The sequence below is a fragment of the Garra rufa genome, chromosome 3 (genome assembly GCF_049309525.1).
Source record: "Garra rufa chromosome 3, GarRuf1.0, whole genome shotgun sequence".
Classification (NCBI taxonomy): Eukaryota; Metazoa; Chordata; class Actinopteri; order Cypriniformes; family Cyprinidae; genus Garra; species Garra rufa.
Genome location: NC_133363.1, coordinates 13,666,969 through 13,686,783, shown reverse-complemented (window position 1 = coordinate 13,686,783; position 19,815 = coordinate 13,666,969). Strand labels below are relative to the sequence as shown.

Genomic DNA, 19,815 nt, shown 5'->3' with positions numbered 1-19,815 from the left:
AGCATAAAGAACATAAAACACAACATATACACTACCAGTCAAACGTTTTTCAACAGTAAATTTTTTTTAAATATATATTTTTTAAAGAAGTCTCTTCTGCTCGCCAAGCCTGCATTTATTTGATCCAAAGTACAGCAAAAACAGTGAAATTCTGAAATCCTTTTACTATTTAAAATAACTGTTTTCTATTGAATATATTTTAAAATGTAATTTATTTGTGTGATTGCAAAGCTGAATTTTTTTTTTTTTGAAAAGAACAGCATTTATCTAAAATAGAAATATTTTGTAACATTATACATGTCTTTACCATCACTTTTGATCCATTTAAAGCATCCTTGCTAAATAAAATATTAATTTCTATAATCTCTGGAGTAATAATGCTGAAAATTTAGCTTTGATCACATTTTGGAATAAATAACATTTTAAAATATATTTAAATAGAAAGCAGGTATTTTAAATAGTAAAGAGACGTCACAATATTACTGCTTTTGCTGTATTTTGGATCAAATAAAATGCAGGCTTAGTGAGCAAAAGAGAAATCTTTAAAAAACATTAATCATACTGTTAAAAAACTTTTGACTGAAAGAGGTAGTAATGGTGATAGATGGTTGTTCTCCTGAAGCTACATATTCAGGTTGATATCCAAATCCTAATCCTTAGATCGTTCAACATCTACACTGACTGCTCATCTCCTCAGTTTATTTAAAAGAAATGTTTGTTCATTGACCCTCACACTAATTGCACTTCTTAGGTTCTTCTTGCTGTTTCTGGTGGCGCAGCCTCTTGTTCGATGCTCTCACAAGTTCAAGAGGTAAATACACCCTTTTTTTTTTTTTTTTTTCTTGCTCACTATGCATTTCTGAAACCGAATGGGCCATAGTTGTGTAAGGTGGTGAAGCTAAGCTTAGGAACATGGTATCATGTTTGCTGATCATTCAAAACGGTTTACTGGTCTGTAATGGTCTAACCAGCTTTACTAAGATGACTTGACAGGTTGACATCGGCCATAAAAGCTTACAGGCTGAATCGTCTACCATCTAGACCAGATAGAAACCATTTAAAACATTCTACACTGCCATCTTCCAGCACTTTCTACTTTTCTAGTTTGGTTTAGTAAATTTTTTTTGATCAATTAGGCCAGTGTTTTTCAATTCCAGTCCTTGTGTACCACTGCTTTGCGTATTTGGCATGTCTCTCGTTTAACACTTGATTCAGGTAATTAGTTGGAAAAGAGCTCCATGCACAAACTGTTTTCTGATTCACATTGTCCCTACACAGTGTTCTTTGCTCTCTACTCCCTGAACCTGGAAAATCTGTTATAGTTTACTTCACTTTTGAACATTCGTTCACGGATTTGCACTTTGCCTCTGCCTGCAGCATCTTCACACTCAGCTGGATTTACATGATGATGTCCACTTCGCAGGGCGCTTACGTTGAATAGAAAAAAAGTCTGAAGTGATTAGAGCTCCAGACATGTGAAAAAGTTAGGAAACCCTATTGAATTCCATGGTTTTCTGTATCAGGACATAATAAAACATTATGGGTTTTAAAATTTGGACAACAAATCCTCAGATAAACATTATCACATGACATATCATGCAGTGTCATATATTTAAAAAAGGAAAAGGCCATGTGTGACAAAGTTAGTTGCTTATGCACAGCTCTCACCACAGCATTTGGGTCGGGATGAGCTCTGAACTTTCTTTTCAGCCATTCTGTTGTAGATTTGCTGGTGTGCTTGGGATCATTGTCCTGTAGCATGACACAATTTTGGCTTCAGCTGTCGGACAGATGCCCTCACATTTGACTCTAAAATACTTGTACTTATATCTAAAATACTTGATATACAGAGAAGTTCATGGCCGACTCAATGACTGTGAGGTGCCCAGGTCCTGTGGCTACAAAACAAGCCCAAAATGATAATTTGTGAATAAACTTCAAATTGTTTGGAAATGGCGGCAATAATTGCTTCTTTGTTAACTGGCATTGTGTTAACTCACACCTGAAGTTCTCCAGACCAGCAAACTGCCAAAACTGCTTTTATAGAGGCGCTCAGACTTGCTGAAGATCAGTTAATCACATGTATTTTATTAGCATTGCTTGACTGTTATTTACCCTCTTAATTCCAATGTTAACAGTAAGTGTGTCCTAACTTTGTCTCAAATGGCTTTTCCATTTTGTCTTTGTTTTTGTTCAATAAATAATGACACGGTGCAATTTGTTCATCTGAGGTTTTATTTTCCAAATTTTAAGATCAGCCATGGTCCAGTTTTTTTTTTTTTGTTGATGTCCTGATACGGAAAACCATTGAATTCAATGTGGTGTCCTAACTTTTTCACGTGACTGTACATACAGAATGTGCAGAGTGATGGTACATAAGGACTGGAATTGAGAACCACTGATTTAGGCAAAGAAGAATTGGACTCCTAACTGAGCCTGGTTTCTTCCAAGGTTTCCTCCACTGCTGTCATCTAATGTAGTTTTGGTTCCTTGCCTTCTGGCTTGCTAAGTTACTGAAAAACCATTAACATTCTGTTATTTTAACATTTAACTGTACTGACACTATAACATGAGTAAAAACTGGATTGAACTGGATAATGACACTAACTTTGTAACATCAGCACTGTGATTAAAGTGAATGTATCTAAATGACACTATTGTCTTCTGTAGAACATTCTACACTAAAATTTAACTTGTTTCATTGATGAACATTGCTACGTTGACACTGAATTAACACTAAATAATGACACTGCTGTCTTCTGTAGAGCTGCTTTGCAGCTGAAATTGAATTTGTTTTATAATTGATGAAATCTGCAACATTAACATTTATTTTCCTGTTTATTACTGCAAAGCTGCTTTGACACATTATGTATTGAATAAGCTCTATGTAAATAAATATGACTTTCTGCTTTCTTTATTCAGGGGCTAAGTCGGGAGGCTCCCAAAAAGTTACGATTTCTGCCTGGAATCATACACATTGACGGTAAATCTCCTTGACTTGGACAAATAGGACAACCTGTTTTTTTTATTTATCCTTTAGTATTGAACAGTTGATGAAATTTTAAGTTGTGCTTTGTATTTATTAGATGGCGGAGCTTGTGGCCGGAGTGCAGAGGAGCGGCAGAGGTCTAATGCTCAGCTGAAGAGCATCTTCACAGAGACTGGCTTCCCCTACTTTATAGTTCCTCTAGAACAGGTAAACCATCTGAGACCCAATACAATAACAGACTAATTTTCTTTCATCTAATGCACTAATTAAAATCTAAATATCATTAGAGAAATGATTAGTCCATGTGAATCACTTAGCTACGATACTTTCAGGGCTTTACTTTGACTCTTTGTTGGGTTTGTTTGCAACTCCCGAGAGACTCTGACTGATGTAATGCTTTGCCCTTGACTGTGTCTCAGGTTTTCAGTCTGCCCACTTCTGTACTGGAGCCTGGCACGTCTGATCCAGACCAGTCCAATCCCAGCTATAAACAAGCTGTGGATCAGTATATCAAAGAGAAACAGACACTTACAGCAGAGAATGTAGCCAGTGCTGTGGCTCAGCTCAGTATAGAGGACTCTGCGTGTTCACCCGAATACAAGCTGGCATTAGAGAGGCTGTTCTCATCACTGAAGACACTCACAGCTAAAGAGGATATGTTACAGACCTTAAGGTAAGTTTCTAGCAAACTTTTCTTTTTTTCGTTCCTTTTTGAGTGAGGCAGTTACTCTAAGCACACTCTCCACAAAATCTGATTGATTTTAGCAGATTGTTTTTCAGGTTGCTAATTTCACTGAATCTTTCACACAACTGATTTATCCTTGTAAAACATTTGACTTCTTTATGTAGAAATATTTTTTTTGTCACTATGCTTTTAATTCAGTTATTGGTCTTTACTAGTTGTATTAATTATGAAGACGTCTTGTCATAAAATGGAGTGTATGTGGCATCTCTCTGGTCTGACTGTTTATCATTAAGTATGGAAAGATTGTTTACATGATGTAAGGCTAGTATTGACTATCAGTCTGACTATCTGAGAATCTGAGACAACTGGTTAATTCCATTAACAAATTGCTGAATTGTAGTTTCTCTTTTTAATTTTTAATTTTTTTATTTTATTTTTTGGCACCAAGATTGATAATGTATGCAAATGCATTTGTGCCTCTACTTTGTTGTTTCTATAAATTTATCATTTTATTCTGGTGCTACATTTTCAAATTTTTGCACACTTGATTCATATTCCTTTTAAAAGGAGGTTTCTCAAATGAACCACTAGTTTGTTTCAATCATGTTTTGCATCTTTTTGTCCTGTTGTTTTGAGTATTATAAATGACTCTTTGTGTACTGGTTTTGTGCCAGCAGCTTTTTAAATTGCTGCGGTTTGGTACCCCTGTACCAAAAAATACAAACACTGATTATGTAAACCTTAATTATTTCCATCCCATTTCCAATGTCCCTGTTCTTGCTAACATTTTGAAGCAAGTTGTCAATTTTAATTTGTCAATTTTCTTTAACACTGTAGATCATTTCACTTTTGATTACTTGTGTGAGACTGTCTTTGGCATCTCTGATACTGAGCTTATGCTGACTTCATATGCTATCGGAAACCTCCTACTTGTGATGTTGTAATTACAAGTTGGTTGTGTTCAAGTGCTTTGTTATCGGGAAGAACAGAAATTATGGTGGACAGCCTATTCATTCTTGTCTGTTTCTTGGGGAAATTCATATTTATGATAAATCCGATAACACGTGAAGGCAGCATTAATTGGTCCTTTGTCACAGATGGTAAGCAATTTGTTACCATGGGTGGATTTATGTCTGAGGTTGGTGTCGTGCAATCTGGAGTCCCTCAGGGATCAATTATGGGCCCCTTGCTTTTCAACATCTACATTTTTCTACTGGGTCAACTTTTGAGATCTTTTGCTCTAAAATTAAATTTTTATGCAGAGGACACTCAAATTTACGTACTGAGATTATGAAGACTGAGATTATGCTCATTGGTTCACTCCACCAGCTGCGTAAAGCTGGGGCGGTTACCTTAACTGTTGGTGGTTCTATCATGGAGTTTCGAACTAAACAAAATAATATTTGGGGGTGATTTTTGATGCTAATCTAACATTGGAGCCACATGTTCAAACTACTGTAAAAACATATTTTTCATTATTTCTTTTTCATCTTAGAAATATTGCCAGTCTAACGTCCAATGCTGTCTTTCCCTGTTGCTGTCTTTCCCGTATTGACTATTGCAATATGGCAGTGCTTTGTTGTCTGGGGTTTCAAAGGCTACCGTAAACAAATTGCAGGCCATGCAAAACTCGGCTGGAATTAGAACTAGGATTAGAGATCATTTGGCTCCCTATTGGGTTTAGGGTTGATTTTAAAATTCTGATGCTTGCATATAAGGCTTAGCATGGTTTGGCACCTCCCTATAGCCCAATGCATGACCGTTGCTCATCTGAAACTGGTCTTTTAACTGTTCTGTCAACCTGTTTACAGGAGAACCGGGTATTCTCAACCCTATCCCTAACTCATGAAGAGTTTTTATATGTTTTGAATCCATTTCTTCTCGGTTATTGTATACATTTTGTGCGTGCGTGCATGCGTGAAGGCCGAAATTATTCATACCCCTGGCAAATTCTGACTACAAGAGGCATCATTGTGGAAAAAAAATATTTCTCAGCTTTTATTTACATTTGAACAAAAAGTGGCATGTCCACAATTATTCATACCCTTTGCAAACTGTCACAGTCTATGGGAAAATCCAAAGTTCTACACCATTCCAAATAGTCCAAGCTGTTCTGAAACCTGATTACCCTGATTCATTGGGAACAGTCATTTTAATCAACTCAACAGGTGAAAAACTGAAGCTCTCTGCTGTTGGTTTGTGGACAGTCATGGCTAAGACAAAGGAGCTCACTGAGGACTTGCGGCTGCGCATTGTGGCTGCTCACAAGTCAGGAAAGGGCTATAAGACCATATATAAATGTTCTGAAGTTCCAGTGGATACAGTGCAAAGTATTATTAAAAAAATACAAGACGTTCCGCACTGTGAAAAATCTCAGAGGATGTGGTCAGAAGCCAAAAGTGACACCTGTGCTGGCCAGGAGGATAGTGAGAGAGGTAAAAAAAAGAATCCAAGGATCACCACCAAGGCCATCCTGATGAATCTGGGCTCTGCTGGTGGCAACATTTCAAGGCAGACAGTCCAACAGACACTGCACACCGCTGGGTTCCACAGACACAGACCAAGGAGGACACCACTTCTCCAAATAAAGCACACAAAAGCCCACTTGGCCTTTGCAAATGCTCATCTGGACTTCTGTTTTATGGTCAGATGAAATTTTTTGGCCACAATGATGTAGCCTTCATTTGGCGTAAAAAAGGAGAAGCCTTCAACCCTAAGAACACCATCCCCACTGTCAAACATGGTGGTGGGAACCTAATGTTTTGTGTTTTTTTTTTTTTTTTTTTTTTTTTTAAGCCGGTGGTCCAGGGAACCTAATCACAGTAAATGGCACCATGAAAAAGGAGCAATACATCAAAATTATCTAGATTGACACAAAACAGTCAGTACCTGAGCTTTTAGCTGCAAAATGAGAACAATTCCAAAATAGAATCTCCTGTAATAGCATTGCTGGTTAGGACAAAAACTCTAATTAACATGGAAAAGATTCCTTTTATCATCGTGTCTGGTTAGAACAAGGTGTAATACTTCATTCTAATGGGTCAGTTTTTGCATTCTGCCAGTGTTGTTTTCGTCGACGATGACGAAATCATTTCGTTGACGCCACTTTTTTTCATGACGATAACGAGACGATGACGAGATAAAAATGGCTCGTTGATGACTAAAACATGACGAGACGTGTGTGAGTTTTCTTTGACGAGACGAGAATAGGCAAATGTTAGTGGGTGGTCCGTCAGACGTTTAAAATGCATGACATTTCTGCTTATTGTGCATGCCAATCAAAACCTAAAACGTATCTGCCGTTATGGCAAGCCGTTTTAGCATTAAAAAATCTTTGCCATACTAGTATGGCAAGCCGTTTTAGCATTCCATCCTTGTTTGTCTTTTATGTTTTAAAACATTCCTTCATTATTGTAATTATTGGTGAAAATAGTCGATCCGGAAGCTCACATTGTGTTGAACTATGGATCTGCTATTTTCAGAACTTATAAGTGACACTACCCAACAGCAAAATACTTACTGACCTACATTAATTTGTTAAAAGACTACTTTTCCCCCTTTTTTGACTAAAACTAGACTAAAACCTTTTTGACTTTTCGTCAACTAAAATTGGACTAAAACTATCACATATAGAAGTGACTAAAATTTGACTAAAACTAATAAGCATTTTAGTCCAAAAGACTAAGACTAAATCTAAGATGGTTGTCAAAAACAACACTGCATTCTGCTGTTATACAAATTTGTATAACAACTGAGCTCTATTTTAAATCTTGTCCCATCTCCCATTTTTTTGGCTCTTATATGTCTGTTGTTTTCACTCTTTTTCTTCTCTCATACAGGCAATATAATAATTTCAGCTTAAATAAAAAAAATTTTTGTCAATGTAGTTATCATTTGGTAAGGGATCATGTTCAGCCAGCTAGTCATTATCACAAAATAAAACCATTTTGGGTGATTCATTTTGCGATGATGACCTGCTGACTATACGTTATCCCTTACTCAAGTGTAGCTGACTTCTTAAATTTTTTTCTTGACTATAGTTAAACTGCTTTAAATTATAGAGTAGACTGACAAGCAGCAACTTCTTAAAAATTGTCTTGAAGCACCAAGCACAAGATGGTTTATTAGCACTTTGTGTTTTACTTACTTATTTGTATATATCTGATGACAATGACTCAGCTGAGTCATCTTCAAGCTCTTTGTGGTACTTTCCTGATGCTTTCATAGTCTTTGCGTCATTCACCCTTTCACCCTTCCTGTCTCTGATTACTTTTGTGTGACATTAGACTGAATCATCACTGAAGAACTGGATGTTTGAAGTCTGTTTGAGTGTTGAGTCAGTCAATCAGTCTCTCCTAGAGTTTAAAGCTTCACTGGATGGAATCGTGAGTGATGGAGTGATTAGAGACGTTCGCCTTCACAATGGATATCACTCAGTACATGCTCTGAAGCTTCTTATCGCCTATAACCAACAGTTAAGAAGACAGTATATGGATGATAATGCTGTAATGTCTCCTTTAAATATTAGGCTGTCCAACTGAAGTGATCTAGAAGAGATAGGAATGGCTTATCAGTATGAAAAAAGTAGGCTGAGCAATATATTAAGTAATCATTCCCAAAGATTTTAGTGGAAGTTAAGCAGCATTTTAAATAGTTATTTTGTCTTAAGCCACTTTTTTATTTAGTCAATTTGGGCCTTGCTAGTTGGTTAGTTTTACTACCCTTGGATTAAAAGAGTTTAGAGACTTTTCTGGGTTACATCCCTGAATGTGTTGTTGGATGTCCCTGCACTCTTAAAAAAAAAAAAAAAAGGTGCTTTACAATGCCATAGAAGAAAGTTTGTTTTTGTTTAAATGATTCCAAAAAGAACCTTTACCATCTGAAGAACCTTTCTGTTTCACAAAAGGTTCTTTGTGGCGATAGAAGTTTCTTCAGATTTATGAAAAGGTTATGAAAAAACCTTTGACTGAATGACTGAATTCGTTGTGAAAACCAAAAATGGTTCTTCTATGGCATCGCAGTGAAGAACTTTTAAAAAACCTTTATTTTTAAGAGTGTATATGGGATTTTATATTATAGAACAGGGCTTTGCAACCTGTTTTTTCCCCTGAATCCTTTTGACTTAAAATATATTCTTGAAATGAACCCCTAACTTTTTAAATATGTTAATACTTTAACAACATATTTGCGTTTATGATGCTGGTTATTGGTCAAGAAGTTAAACAAAGTATTTAATCTTTTTTTTTTTTTTTTCAGTTTTATTTTGACTGAATAAAGAATTTTAAAAATGAAAAATTAAATTAATAACGTTTTAACTTTCAAATTTTATGTTTTTATTAATTTAACTTTACATTAACTCCCAATTCCCTTGTATTTCTTTTGCAAACCCCAGTTTGGGGCACCCTGTTTTAGAATATTGTCCCATTAAAAAATAAAAAATAAAATAGTTGTGCAAAGCAGTAATCAGAGCAAAAGGTGGCTACTTTGAAGAACCTAGAATATGACATATTTTCAGTTGTTTCACACTTTTTTGTTATGTATATAATTCCACATGTGTTAATTCATAGTTTTGATGCCTTCAGTGTGAATTTACAATTTTCATAGTCATGAAAATAAAGAAAACTTTGGTTCAAAGGTGTGTCCAAGGTGTGTCCAAACTTTTGGTCTGTACTGTATATTTTAGATTTCATTTTAAATATATCAAATATGTGACATTGGACCACGAATCCAGTCTTAAGTAGCACCAAAATATATATGTCGCAATAGCCAAAAATACATTGTATGGGTCAATTTTTTGCACCCTCTGATTCCAGATTTTCAAATAGTTGTATCACGGCCAAATTTTTTCCTATCCTAATGAAGAAAGGTAGTAAGTATGCATGCGTCATAGTCGTGAACGCACATTGAAAACTGACACGGAAGAGAAGAAATTGTTTTTTTTTTTTTTTTTTTTTTGTTGCTTCATAAATTAAGGTCGAACCACTGATGTCACATGGTCATGGACTATTTTAACAATGTTCTTACTACCTTTCTGGGCCTTGAACATGTCGGTTGCGTTGCTGTCTATGAATTTTCTTTTTGTACTATAATACTACTGTAAATTTATGACCACAAAATGCCATTATTGACCTTAAATGCATTGCAAGATCTCTGAACCAATCTTAATCAAGTATTCAGCAATGCCCTGCTATATGTTTATTGGTACAGGCAGCACCTGATTCTGCACATTGCTCGTGAGAACGGCTACTCAAAGGTCATGATGGGGGACAGCTGCTCACGATTGGCCATCAAACTGCTCAGTAATATTTCTCTGGGTCGTGGAGCGGCACTGGCTTCAGATACGGTGAGTAAAGTTAGTTCTAATCTGTCATACGATTAAAACAAGCCCAAATTTTCTTATATCAACATAAAGCTGTTTTGTAGGGTTTCTCTGATCCACGGTATGGGGATGTGGTGATAGTGCGGCCCATGAGGGACTATTCATCTAAAGAGATCGCCTTCTACAGCAGGATGTTTAATGTGCCCTCAGTTTTTATCTCAGGACTGGATACCAAGGTGAGAGTCTGTCATCAGGCCAAGAATAATGTCCCTCAGGAGTTACTACATCATTGTCATTTCTTCTGCTGCTAACATCATTACGCTTTCAGTCATGCATATCTCTCATGCTCCTTCAAATGTTATTGAGTCAAAGCTTAGTTGAGGATACATGTGGTGCCTGTTTTTCCTACTGATTTTGGCAACCTGGTCTCGAAAACGTACCTGTGGAAACATACATATCACGGCAGTTTCCAACAGAAATGAACACTGGTAATCATTTTCATACACGGTTATGATTACAGCTAAATATGTTTCGCTTTCCGGATGCAAGAAGCTTGAATTGGACTTAGGATGTGGAATCCTTGGGTATGAATCCCGTGAAAAACATGACTCAAAGCTGAAAGATGAAAGTCTATGTTCACACTTGGCGTCTTTTTTGACAAGAAAAAGTTGACAAGGGCGCTTTTTTAGTTAACAAAAAATCTGGCAGCATTGCGGCCGACGGCATCTTCTGTTGCTTTAACAACAGCTGTAACAGTAGCCTATGTGTGATGCAGAAATGTTGAGAAAAGAGGAAGCTGGCTCTTTTCTTTTTTTTGCATTTTTGCCTTTTATTTGATAGGACAGTATTTAGACCGGAAGCGAAGTGGGAGAGAGATAGGGGACTGGATAGGAAAAGGTCTACAAACCGGGACTCGAAAAAGGGGAGGCCCGAAGTGCAATGGTTCTACTCATAGACTGTAAAAAAAGATGGACAGCGCGTCTCCGCTTCTTTCCCATTTAGAAAAGTGAAGCCAAAACATCTAAATATGGCCGCTACCATCTTGGGGGAAATTGCGTCATTTGGAGCCAGAGCATGCGCAGTAGAGACTCGTTTGGAGCCGGAGTCTGCGCAGTAGAGTCGTGAGGCGGAGCCGCGGTGTCAAAATCCCGCCCAAACTCCCGCAGACCCAATCGCACGATCACAATCATGACACCACACCCCGTTTTTATAGCATGAAATAACTACTTAAAAGCGAACTTATTAGAAAAACGAACACCTGAACATGAATCAGCATTATAGGAACCACCTCACATGATGGAAATCATCTTTGGAAAAAAATTATTTGAAGTGTAATTCGATTATTTAGTTTGGCTCACGTCCTATTAGATTACATGGAGAGGGCGGGGTTTATGACCTATACTGCAGCCAGCCACCGGGGGGCGATCGAAAACTTTTGGCTTCACTTTTCAGGACACCTACGGCACGCTTGGTTCTACTGTACATGTCGATGTGCAGCTCAAGAAGGTTTTTGAAGTTAACGGGGAGGCGAATGACGGTTCACAACAATAAAATAAAAGTCTATCTACGGCACCTTTCCCATTTTTTTTCTTGTTGTTATGGAAACGACAGTCCTAGCTACTTGCTTGTCATTGGTCACTGGTCAGCTGTCAAACAGGCTCTTGACGTAGGGCGTTTTCTTCAGAAAAGTTTAAAAACTTAAAAAGAAAGAAAAAGACGCCATTGGTGGTGTTTAAAAAATTCTCAGGACTTTTTTGAAAACACTGTTTACTCCATAGGATTATAATGTAAAACAGACACTGGTAAGACGCAAAGTGTGAACATAGCCTAAAACGGCATGCTTGCAATTGCGCTTTTACGTCACATTGTTCATACTATTGGGTAGGTTTAGATGTAGTGCAGATGGTTGGTTATTTTAAAACGTCACAGATCATCAGAGTTCTAGCTCCAATCATTGGACATTTCAAGTCGAAACTGTGGTGACGCATACAAAACCGTCACACAAAACACACCATATATACGTTCATTTGTTCCAGTGAAAAAACACTCTTTTAGCGCCACTCAGTAGACATTTATGTACTTATTGGTACGAATTTCGCATCCCGCAAAAACTTTCCCACAGGTACACTGTTTTTATTTACTTGGTTGGATTTTGGTACCATGTCAAGTTGAGCAACCGACTTAATAGTTTGGAATTAGAGTCCTTGTTGATTAATGCTCATGGAATTATTCTTATTCTCATGACAGCTTTACGGTAATGAAAAACATCTTGTCACAATGAGTTTCGAAATAGTCTCTTTATACAAAATTATTTTTATTTTAATTTTGGCTTGACATTTTATGTCTTTTAATGGGAGGATTGGTTCACCTTCTGCTTCCTCAGAAAACATTTGAGGATATGTTTGTTTTTTTAAGTATTTTAAGTCTACGATACCATAGACGTCCTCCTCATTCCCCATGTGGCCCGTCCTACTTAACATTCAAGCAAGTCAGCAAGTGTGCTAGAGGCTTTAGATGGATTCCCCCAGTAGGCTTTAAGTGTCTTTTAAGCTGTGTCCTGTACTGACGTTGGCAAACACTGGAGTCAAATCTCTCTCTCTGGAGTCACTGTGCAGTTATTTGAAAAGAAATATTCAAATGATTGCACATCAGAGTTTGCTGTGATAGGTTGTCTAGAAAAGTCTGGAAGTATGTATAGATTTTGCAATAAAAATTTCTGATTACAAATTAATCTGATTGCCAGTTTGAGAAAGTGCTTGTTGCTTTTGTGTCATTTTTAATTCAGATGATATGCATCTAAGACTTATACTAAGTAAGCCCACATAATTGACTAAATGATGCCGGTGACTAAACACTGTATTCCCAAACTGCTGTATTCAGTTGGTGTGATTGCTGCCTTGGATATTTTAACACCCACTGACATCTCAAATTTACAAAATGAGTTATTTTAAGTAGACTTGATAATTTGTTACCTGAACATACAGATCTGATTTCAGTCTATTCCATCAAGATTTGGGACTTGAGTCAGAAAATGAAGGCTACGATATGAGACTTGACTTTGATACTGGCGATTTAACTGTAAGCACCTCTTTCATTTCAGACCCACGATAAAGCCAGCATCCAGCGACTGACAGAGAGTTTCGTCACCAACCTACAGGCTGACTTCCCCTCCACTGTTAGCACTATCTACAGGTAAATTGATATTAAAACTGCTTTGCCCCTGAATTTAGTAGGTGTTCTCTGATAATTGTATTTAAATTGATGGCTAGGCTGGCTTGTCTGACTTGTTAATGTTTTCTCTCCAGAACTAGTGAGAAACTTCACACAGTCATGTCCCCTCAAAGTCAAACCGCTGAACCTGCCTCTAAGTGCCTTCTGTGTCTCTGTGCTCTCGACACTAAAGTAGGTAGGTTATACACCTAACAAAGGTCTTGTTTATGTCACATGTTTTGTTATATTGCATCCACCAATAAATGGATTCCTTTCTCAGTCATATAGTGGAAATCAAATTTGTCAAAGAAACCGTAATGAACCCATGGAGTCAATTCCATCAAAGTCTCAAAGACAAACTTCACATTAATGAAATAAAAGGGCCTTGGATGAGTGCATTTTGGAAATAATTGAATTCTGTCTCTTGCCAATGCTCATTAGTCTCATAAAGCTGCTATCTTGCGTCATTTACTTGCATACAAGCACTGTAGAAATCTATCTAATGCAGATGTGCCACTGATTTTAAAAGACTAAAAATAGTGCTGTCAGCAGTTATTTCATAATTTAAACCAACAAAGGTGTAAGAATTCTAGTAACATTCCATTTAAAATGTACATTACATTTTAATTTAGTCATTTAGCAGACACTTTTATACAAAAGCGACTTACAAATGAGGACAATATAAACAATCAAAACCAACAAAAGAGCAATAATACAGTTGAGGTTAAAAGTTTACATACACCTTGCAGAATCTGCAAAATGTTAATTTATTTTACCAAAATAAGAGGGAACATACAAAATGCTTGTTGTTTCTATTATTTAATACTGACCTAAGTAAGATATTTCACATAAGACATGTACATGAAGTCAACAAGAGAAAATAATAGTTGAATTTATAAAAATTTACATAGGCTTGATTCTGATTGTTACCGGAATGATCCACAGCTGTGTTTTTTTTTGTTTAGTGATAGTTGTTCATGAGTCCCTTGTTTGTCCTGAACAGTTAAACTGCCCGCTGTTCAGGTCCCACAAATTCTTTGTTTTGTTCCCAACAACAACTGTATGATTTTGAGATCCATCTTTTCACACCAAAGGCAACTGAGGGACTCTTATTCAACAATTACAGAAGGTTTAAATGTCACTGATGCTCCAGAAGGAAACACAATGCACAACAGCAGGGGTGTGAAAACTTTTAGAAATTAAAGATTAGGGTAAATTTAACTTATTTTGTCTTCTGGGAAACATTTATATATCTTCTGTTGCTTCTGTTGGGCAGTACTAAATAAAATATATATATATATATGTATGATATTTAGGCAAAAATCTGTTCAAAAGTTTACAAATTTCTCCTAATGCATAATTTTTCCTTTTGGAGCATCAGTGAGCATTTTAACCTTCTGTAATAGTCCACTCATGAACAACTCCCACTAAACAAAAAAAAAAAAAAACATAGCTCTGAATTATTTAGGTAATAACACAGTATTAAGAATCAAGCATATGTAAACTTTTAAATAGGGGCATTTTAAAACTATTGTTTTCTCTTGTGGACTGTATGTAAATGACTTTAATGTGAAATATCTTATTCAGGTCAGTACTAAATGAAAAAAATAACATGCATTTTGTATGATTCCTCTTATTTTGGTCAAATTAATTAACATTTTGCAGATTCTGCAAGGTGTATGTAAACTTCTGACCTTAACTGTATGTAAGTGATGTGACAAGTCTTGGTTAGTCTAACACAGTACACATAGCAAGTTTTGTCAGCTTTGTTCTGAATTTTATGTGAGCAGCTATTGGTAGCTAGTGCAAATGAAAAGAGGTGTGACATCCACTCTTTTCGGCTCATTAAAAATCTTGCAGCCGCATTCTGGATTAGGTGTAAAGGTGTGATAGAACAGGCTGGGAGAACTGCCAAGAGAGCACTGCAATAGTCCAGCCTGGACAGAACGAGAGCTTAAACACAGAGTTGTGCAGCATGTTCTGAAAGAAAGGGCCTGATCTCTCTAATGTTGTATAAAGCAAATCTTCATGACCGGGCAGTTTTAACAATGTGGCTTGTGAAATTCAGTTGATCATCAATCACAACTCGAAGGTGCTTGGCTGTCCTTGAAGGAGTTATGGTTGATGCACCTAGCTGGATGGTGAACTTGTGATGAAGTAATGGGTATGCTGAAACCACAAGCTTTTCTGTCTTGGCAAGGTTGAGTTAAAGGTGATGCTTCTTCATCCAGCAAGAAATGTCTGTTAGACATGCTGAGATGCGAGCAGCTATCGTTGGATCATCAGGATAGAATCAGAGGTAGATTTGAGTGTCGTCAGCTTAGCAGTGATACCATGTGATTACCTAGTGAAGCCATGTAGACAGAGAAGAGCAGTGGTCCAAGAACTGAACTCTGAGGCACCCCAGTAGCTAAATGTTGTAACTCAGACACTTCACCCCTCCAAAATATCTTGAAGGACCTATCAGAGAGGTAAGACTCGAACCACTTGAGTGGAGTTCCTGAGATGCCCTTTGCAAATAGGGCTGACAGGAGGATCTGGTGGATATTCATGTCAAAAGCAGTGGACAGATCCAGCAAGATATGTATTGAAGATTTAGAAGGCGCTCTTGCCAGTCTTAGGGCTTCAAAAACCGAAAGCAAGGCAGTGTCAGTTGAATGTCCAATTTTGAAGACAGGCTGTTTTCTGTCTAGGAAGCTTTTCTGTGTGAGAAAGACTGAGACCCGGTTGAACACAACTCATGCAAGAGTTTTTGCAGTGAATGGAAGAAGGGGTCTATAGTTCTCTAAAAGTGCTGGATTATGTACTTACTGTTTTCTTTGTTACTTTACTGTCATTGTGAAATTATTACAGTGAACTAATTGTCTTTACTTCTAACCTGATAGAGTGTTTTCACGACATGTCATCAATTGGCCATATTGGCAGCATTGACTGTAAACAATGCCACTGAACCAAATGAAACTCACATATTTTGCTGGTTATTGCTGCTGAAAATGGTCAGTTATTGTCATGTTTTGGGCTGTACTAATCGGTCATACCTGGAAAAACATTTGGAGTACTATAGACTGCCAAAAGTTGTAATAAATCAAGGTGAAGTGTGTACAAAAACTGTCTGAGGAACAAAAGGCATTTGTGGTTTTCCAAACTGAACCAGGATTTCCAGGGCAATACTCTTGACAACAATCATGTTTGTTCTTATCATTTCCAGTCAGGTACGTGAAATTTTAGGCTAATATACGGTGGCCGACAGAGGCCAACGCGCTGCAAACAAGAAAACGCATGCAAACAGAAAAAACGACAACAAATTAAGAAAACATCTTCATCAGTTTGACAACACAGGCGCTGCAAATCCTCGCAACGCAAACACAAATACGGAAACGCGCTGCAAATTCTCACAACACAACCAAACTCAGTAACGCGCTGCGAACACACGAAGGCGCTACAAACTAACAAACGCGCTGCATATAGCACGGTCCACAACGGAAATGTTTCAGGGGGACCTCAAAAAGTGACGAACTCATCTGGGACCTAATTATTTATATCACTATCACCTTTAAATGATACTATACTATCACTAAAAGGTGATAGTTCACCGATAACACCTCTGCTCTGACCAACAGCCACTGAACAAATAATCAAGTCCCAGATGGGTTCGTCAGTTTTTGAGGTCCCCCTGAAACATTTCCGTTGTGGACCGTGCTATATGCAGCGCGTTTGTTAGTTTGCAGCGCCCTCGTGTGTTCGCAGCGTGTTTCTGAGTTTGGTTGTGTTGTGAGAATTTGCAGCGCGTTTCTGTATTTGTGTTTGCGTTGCGAGGATTTGGAGCGACTGTGTTGTCAAACGGATGAAGATGTTTTCTTAATTTGTTGTCGTTTTTTTTAAGTTTGCAGCGCGTTGGCCTCTGTCGGCCACCGTACTAATATCTTAATTGTTCGTATATAACTTTGTCAACTATAGCAACCTTTCCTGCTTATTAAGCAAAGTTTATAGATGGTAAAGTCCTTCTCTATATGATTCAGCAGCTTCCACTTGTTTTTTTCATGTGGTTTAGACAGCAGAAATTAGCAGAACGACATATTCAGTAGTACATTAACCGTGCAATCCATGATGTTGTTTTACAGCATCCGGGTAACTGACCAAACCGTGACATAAGTGCAAACCCTCTATAAACAACACATAAAGCTTCATTTTAAACTAGATTGAAACAAATTATTACATTTATGCAAAAAAGCTACCATGTTCCAAAAACCAGCTTGATCACCGTAAGCTTGTCTTTCTAGTAGGGTTATGAGTTTTGACTAATAATTAATCATTTTATTATTATTTGTTTTTGTTTTTTTAGATAAAGCATCTGCCTTCCATGCTACTTTGGTATCTGAGCGGCTGTCCCAGACCAAACTTCAGGACCAGTCCCTAGATGCATCAGCACAGTCTGCAGAGCAGTGCTGCGGAGGGGTTCAGGGTTGTGGGACTGGAGGCTGCTGCTCCTCAAACAAGTAAGATTTGGCCTCCATTTATAGTCTTTTTAATGTTTTAGTTTAAGGTTAGTCAGAAGTCGGTATGTATACGATGCTATAAGATCTATTTGCATTTTTTTGAATTTGTATTTCAGGTTGCCTTTATATCAGAACTTGAAGACACTCTTGTGTTACAGCTGTAGACTCACTATCAAGGACATGGTGAGTTTGAGAAAAGCTCAGCACTCATGGGTCATTTATGTTGTCCATTTATGTGTGTACTGCACTCAACAAATTGTTTCTGGTATGTGGTAGATACCATGGCATCACTGCAGTGTCCAGCAGTGTTACATTTTATGTCATATAAGAGTATTTTTCCATATATTTTTATAATTACTATAATACTCAAATTTGAAATAATATGAGCTAATATAAATTTTTCGAGACTACATTGAATATTTGTTCTTCAAAAATGTGTCACATGATATTACCATTTTCCTGGAACATTTACATACATTTTAAACCAACATTGTTTTAGGAAACTAATTGTCAACTGTCCACATATAGTCAAACCAAAACTTATTCAGACAGCAGATATAATTCATATAGTTAATTTATGTAAGTGAGGATAGCAAAAATAATGTAAACTGTGACATATTATACCCAAAAGCTCTTCATACAGTTGACATACTAGTAAAATTGATAAAAATGTGTTATCTGACATTATCAAGATGAATTTGTTCTGACAACTCTTGAGTTCTTAACATATTGTTTAACTATTTTGGTTTGACTTTAAATATATATGTATCAGTAATGCATCAATAATATATGAGCTTACTCTCTCCTACAGGGAGCAACAGATACTCTTCCATCTTACATCATAACAGAGGCAGAAAAACGACAGAAAAGGTGGGAAATGCTGCTCCATAAGTTAAATAAATAATTTATTAAAAATAAATGTCATCATGACATGTACTCACCCTTTCCAAACAGCATGATTTTCCTTCCTCTGTGAAACACAAAAGATTCTTTTCCATACAATAAAAGCGAATGCGGATTTTGGAACCATAAAAGCTCCATAAAAGCTATGTATGTCTTTTGAAGCCATAATACAAAATGTGAGGAGCACACTGAAGTTAAATTGTTAATTGCAGATAGTCGTTTTGTTATAGCTCTCTAAAATCGTTTGCAGTTCCATGTATTTGAACCTTTTACATTGTGATCTGTAACGAGATTCGAGAGCTGCCTGCATCTGAGAATGACACTTATGACTTGTTTCAGTCTGTTGTGACAGACTAGACACTATCAGATGTGAAACACAAACTAAATTTAGCTGACAAATGACACTATTTTCTTCTGTAGAGCTGCTTTATAGCTAAATTGAACTTTGCAATATTTGCGCTATTATTGAACTAAATTGAATCAACATTTAACTGAGCTAAATAATGAGTTTTCTTCTGTAGAGCTGCTTTACAGCTGACATTGAAGTTGTTTTATAATTGATGAACTGTGCGCCATTGACGCTGCCAGTTATTTTCCTGTTTATTACTGTAAAGCTACTTTGAAACAATCTGCATGAAATTGCTATTTAAATAAACATGACTTGACAAAGAATGCTTTTAATGGTTGTATCTGTATTGTATAAATAAGACTTACTGTTTCGTTCCGCAGAGCTCTGATGAAGATGGAAATCAGCGAGTACCTTTTGGAGGACGGCCAGGAGGATGGAGACTAGCAGATATTTGTTGAGAAGAAGTGATTTACGGCTTTAATTCTCATAGGAATATGTCTAGGGTTAGCCTTGCTAAGATATGGCTTCACTCTATTTAAAACCAAATCATAAAAGTAATTATTTCATTATTTGTCTTCATTTGTAAGTCAATAAATGGTTACAATTTTTAAACATTTCATAGCTGCATGTTTGTGCATTAATTAGGGCCCTAGGATTTTCACAATGTGAAAAATGCAGACTGGATCATGGAGTCCAGTCATAAAATGAAATTTATTGCATAACGCGGAATGTCACAGAATTTGCCCAATTTTGGATGAATAAATCTAAGAGTAGGTCAGTACACTTAAATCAAAATGCAATATAGATACAGTATCAATGTTTAGCCGCAAAAATGATATTTTAAATATGAAGCCTGCGTGTCTT

At 36.8% G+C, this 19,815-nt stretch overlaps 1 protein-coding gene across 1 annotated transcript; it reads left to right on the top strand.

Moving 5' to 3' along the window:
- Positions 1-755: 755 nt before the first annotated feature.
- On the top strand, positions 756-19,568 carry ctu2 (cytosolic thiouridylase subunit 2 homolog (S. pombe)). The gene is made up of 12 exons (XM_073835726.1): positions 756-811; positions 2,923-2,983; positions 3,087-3,196; positions 3,409-3,662; positions 9,882-10,017; positions 10,098-10,229; positions 13,094-13,185; positions 13,299-13,399; positions 17,546-17,699; positions 17,816-17,882; positions 18,511-18,569; positions 19,332-19,568. Exons 1-12 carry the CDS (start codon positions 791-793, stop codon positions 19,393-19,395), a joined length of 1,251 nt encoding a protein of 416 aa, XP_073691827.1. The 5' UTR covers positions 756-790; the 3' UTR covers positions 19,396-19,568.
- Positions 19,569-19,815: the final 247 nt, after the last annotated feature.